The 3025-nt window shown below is 54.2% G+C and overlaps 1 protein-coding gene across 1 annotated transcript; it reads right to left on the bottom strand.

The window, feature by feature from the left end:
- Window positions 1-733: 733 nt before the first annotated feature.
- EMH_0049000 (uncharacterized protein) lies at window positions 734-1283 on the bottom strand (the record flags this gene model as incomplete). The annotated part of the gene is made up of 3 exons (XM_013496472.1): window positions 734-826; window positions 1031-1177; window positions 1239-1283. 3 exons carry the CDS (start codon window positions 1281-1283, stop codon window positions 734-736), a joined length of 285 nt encoding a protein of 94 aa, XP_013351926.1.
- Window positions 1284-3025: the final 1742 nt, after the last annotated feature.

Raw genomic sequence — 3025 nt, 5'->3', positions numbered from 1 at the left:
GCACAAACACATACATTCAAATCAGCATTGCGTTCTCAATGCATTCTGCCTGTCCAGCAAACAAGCTGTCCAGGGCTGCCGTGGGGTGTCAGCTCCTGTAAATCCGAACATAGCTCTTCGGACAAGTGCACGACGTTACTCCCACTCTCCCACAGGCTGCGCACGACCGCCCGCAATAAAGCATTCTGCATTGTCCATGCGTGGGCGTCTAGCAACAGCTAGCCGCAAAGGCTCAAAGGTGCGCTCCACGGCGGAACAGGATGCCCCCGGTGCAGCTTCAGGCGTCGCTTCCCAAAACGCAATTATCGGGCTTGTGCAGCCTCTTCGGGGTAATGAGAACGCCTACCGAGTCTTTAGACGTATACGGTTGCGAACTGGGATAACACTGGTGCCCGTGCCCACAAGGGCGCAATAGCTCGCCATCGACAATTGTATCGCCATCCACCAAATGCGTGGACGCGCACGTGCGCTTGTCAGCACTGAGTGTGTCGTGCACTCCCTCCCAAGGACCCGTATGAGCACACTCAGCCTCATCCTATCCGCGGAGGTGTTTGCACCCACGCCAATTGGAAACGAAAGCCGGCATTTGCATATCGGTTGCACCTATGAGGGATCTTTGGTACGAAGGCAAAGGTGTCGAGTATGTATGCACCAATTGTTAACCGAGTTAGCCGTGATAGCGCTGCAGAAATCCCTCTGACAGTAGCGCACGCCGCAGCTTGAGAATACCTTATCAAAGAGGCTTGTACAGGCGGAAATGGCCTGCGCCGTCAGTCTCAACGTCACCTCCCACAACACATGTAATCCCTACATCCAACCCCGTTGCCTGCAAAGTTACCGATACAAACTGTCCAATCAACCACATGGAACTTCAGAAAGGGTGTCGTCGTGGCACCTGAGCCTTGTCTGCAAAGGACGGTGACACGGGCAGACCAATGGGGCAGCAAGACGGCAGAATATCATACGCTCTGCTCCAAACGGAAGTGGCACTTGGCGTGGTCTACACCATACGTCAGATTGTCCAGCACACCTGCATCTCACAAAGGTGCCTGCTATTTCCAAGCATCGGCATTCGCAGTTCTGTCGTCCGAAAGGATTCCCGGCATTCACTACACTTGGGTGAAGTATACTGCACCATTTGTCCGTTCGTTGCGCTCGCCACCCAGTCGTCGATTTCCTGCAGACATACGAACACAGACGATGCGCCTTGAACGTCGCATGGGCGCCCAGCGACAGACCTTGAACTGGATGGCGTTGTCTGCACGTGTTGGCGAGAAATACATTTGAAACCTACAGATTAGCCTAAGGTGTTTAAGCAACGTCACAGGAGAAGAAGTGGCCTAAGAAACCACCAGGCCCGCGATTTGTACTCCCTCAGCACCCTACAAACTACCAGTTCAACCGACGCTGAGCACACTGGGCACACTTGAAGTGGACTCTAGTGGCTTACTGGCGAACAGGCGGAGCAGTCATCGACTTTGTTCAGAGCGACACTTGCCACTGGAACAGCGTGCGCTGCAATGGGCGCGCAAAGTCAGGTTGTGCAGCAAACAACCAATTCTGTTCGTTTGCTGCACTCGTGAGAAAGCACGCAAACGTAAAAGCCGTCTCTATCGACAGTTGCAACATGATTGCATACAGGGTCCCAAATGTTGCGTGGGCACTGCGAGCCCCGCTACCCACTTTGCTGCGAAGGTGACAAGAAGCATTCACCCCAAAATATGAACGATCACATTTGGCTTAGTGCAGAGCCGCCACGAGGGACACCGCATCCTCCGCAACTAAGCCCTTTGCGTTCCGTTCCTAAGACTGCAGCGCGTGCACGCACTCGCTACAGGCCAAATGCTGAGTTCCGGACGATGCCTGCCAAATGCGCAAGAGTATTGACGCGTAACTGAACTATTGTTAGTCGTGAACCGCCGTCCGGCAGCACTATTTGGCTCCTTAGTCGCTGCACTGTCGTCGGCGCGCTTATCAACGTGCACGTGCAGTATATTGCATGCGTCGCCCATCTAGGGGGTGGTGGAACACACACACGTGCGTAAAAGATGCGAATACGGTCCCTAGAGTAATTCAGGGAATGTTTCGAGACCAACGGCGCTGCGCACGCCACTGCCCATCGTACGCTCTGTCCTCAAAACCCGTGTAACATAACTACCCAAAACGGTAGAGCGATCATCGGCACCGAACCCTGCACTACGGGTTCCTTCTGCGGCGATGGCCGCTTCTCTGAATTGTGTGGCTAGGCTGTGCGCACATGCGCGCAAGCGCACACGCAAACATACAGCCAAACAAACGCACAAACACATGCATTCAAATCAGCATTGCGTTCCCAATGCGTTCTGCCTGTCCAGCAAACAAGCTGCCGACGGCTGCCGTGGGGTGTCAGCTCCTGCAAATCCGAACAGAGCTCTTCGGACAAGTGCACGACCTCACTCCCACTCTCCCACAGGCTACGCACCACCGCCCGCAATAAAGCATTCTGCATTGCCCAAGCGTGGGCGTCCAGCAACAGCTAGTCGCAAAGGCTCAAACGTGCGCGCCATACCGGAACAGAGTTCCCCCGCTGCGCTGCAGCTCCAGGCGCCGCTTCCCAAAACGCAACTTGCGCCCTTTGGCCGCCTCTTCCGGGTAAGGAGGACGCCTACGCCCACCTGTGTCAGCAACAAGACGGGCGTCCTGGACAATCCAGGCGCACTAAATTCCAGGCCACAGCAAATTCTGCCAGCTTAAACTATTGTTTCGCCATGCCGTCCATATACGTCTTTTGTCTAATTTGTCCTTTTGACTAACCTGTTGTCATCATCACGAGTAGCTTCCCACAATAAGCTACTGTGAAGCTCTTCAGCCAAGTTGCGAGGAGCGACGCAGGTGTATCACTTCCCTACAATCCGGCCACCAACTCAATGGAAAAAATCATGCCAGCGCTCTTGGCACACAAGCAATGAATCACTGCGTAATACGTAGGATTGTACTGGAGCATTGGTGCACCAATCTTTGGCGCTCCCCACATCACCAAAACCAC

This window comes from Eimeria mitis, genomic scaffold (genome assembly GCF_000499745.2).
Source record: "Eimeria mitis Houghton genomic scaffold, Emh_scaff2124, whole genome shotgun sequence".
NCBI lineage: Eukaryota > Apicomplexa > Conoidasida > Eucoccidiorida > Eimeriidae > Eimeria > Eimeria mitis.
Note: the sequence above shows the minus strand (reverse complement) of the source record. Positions and strands in the feature narration are given on the sequence as shown.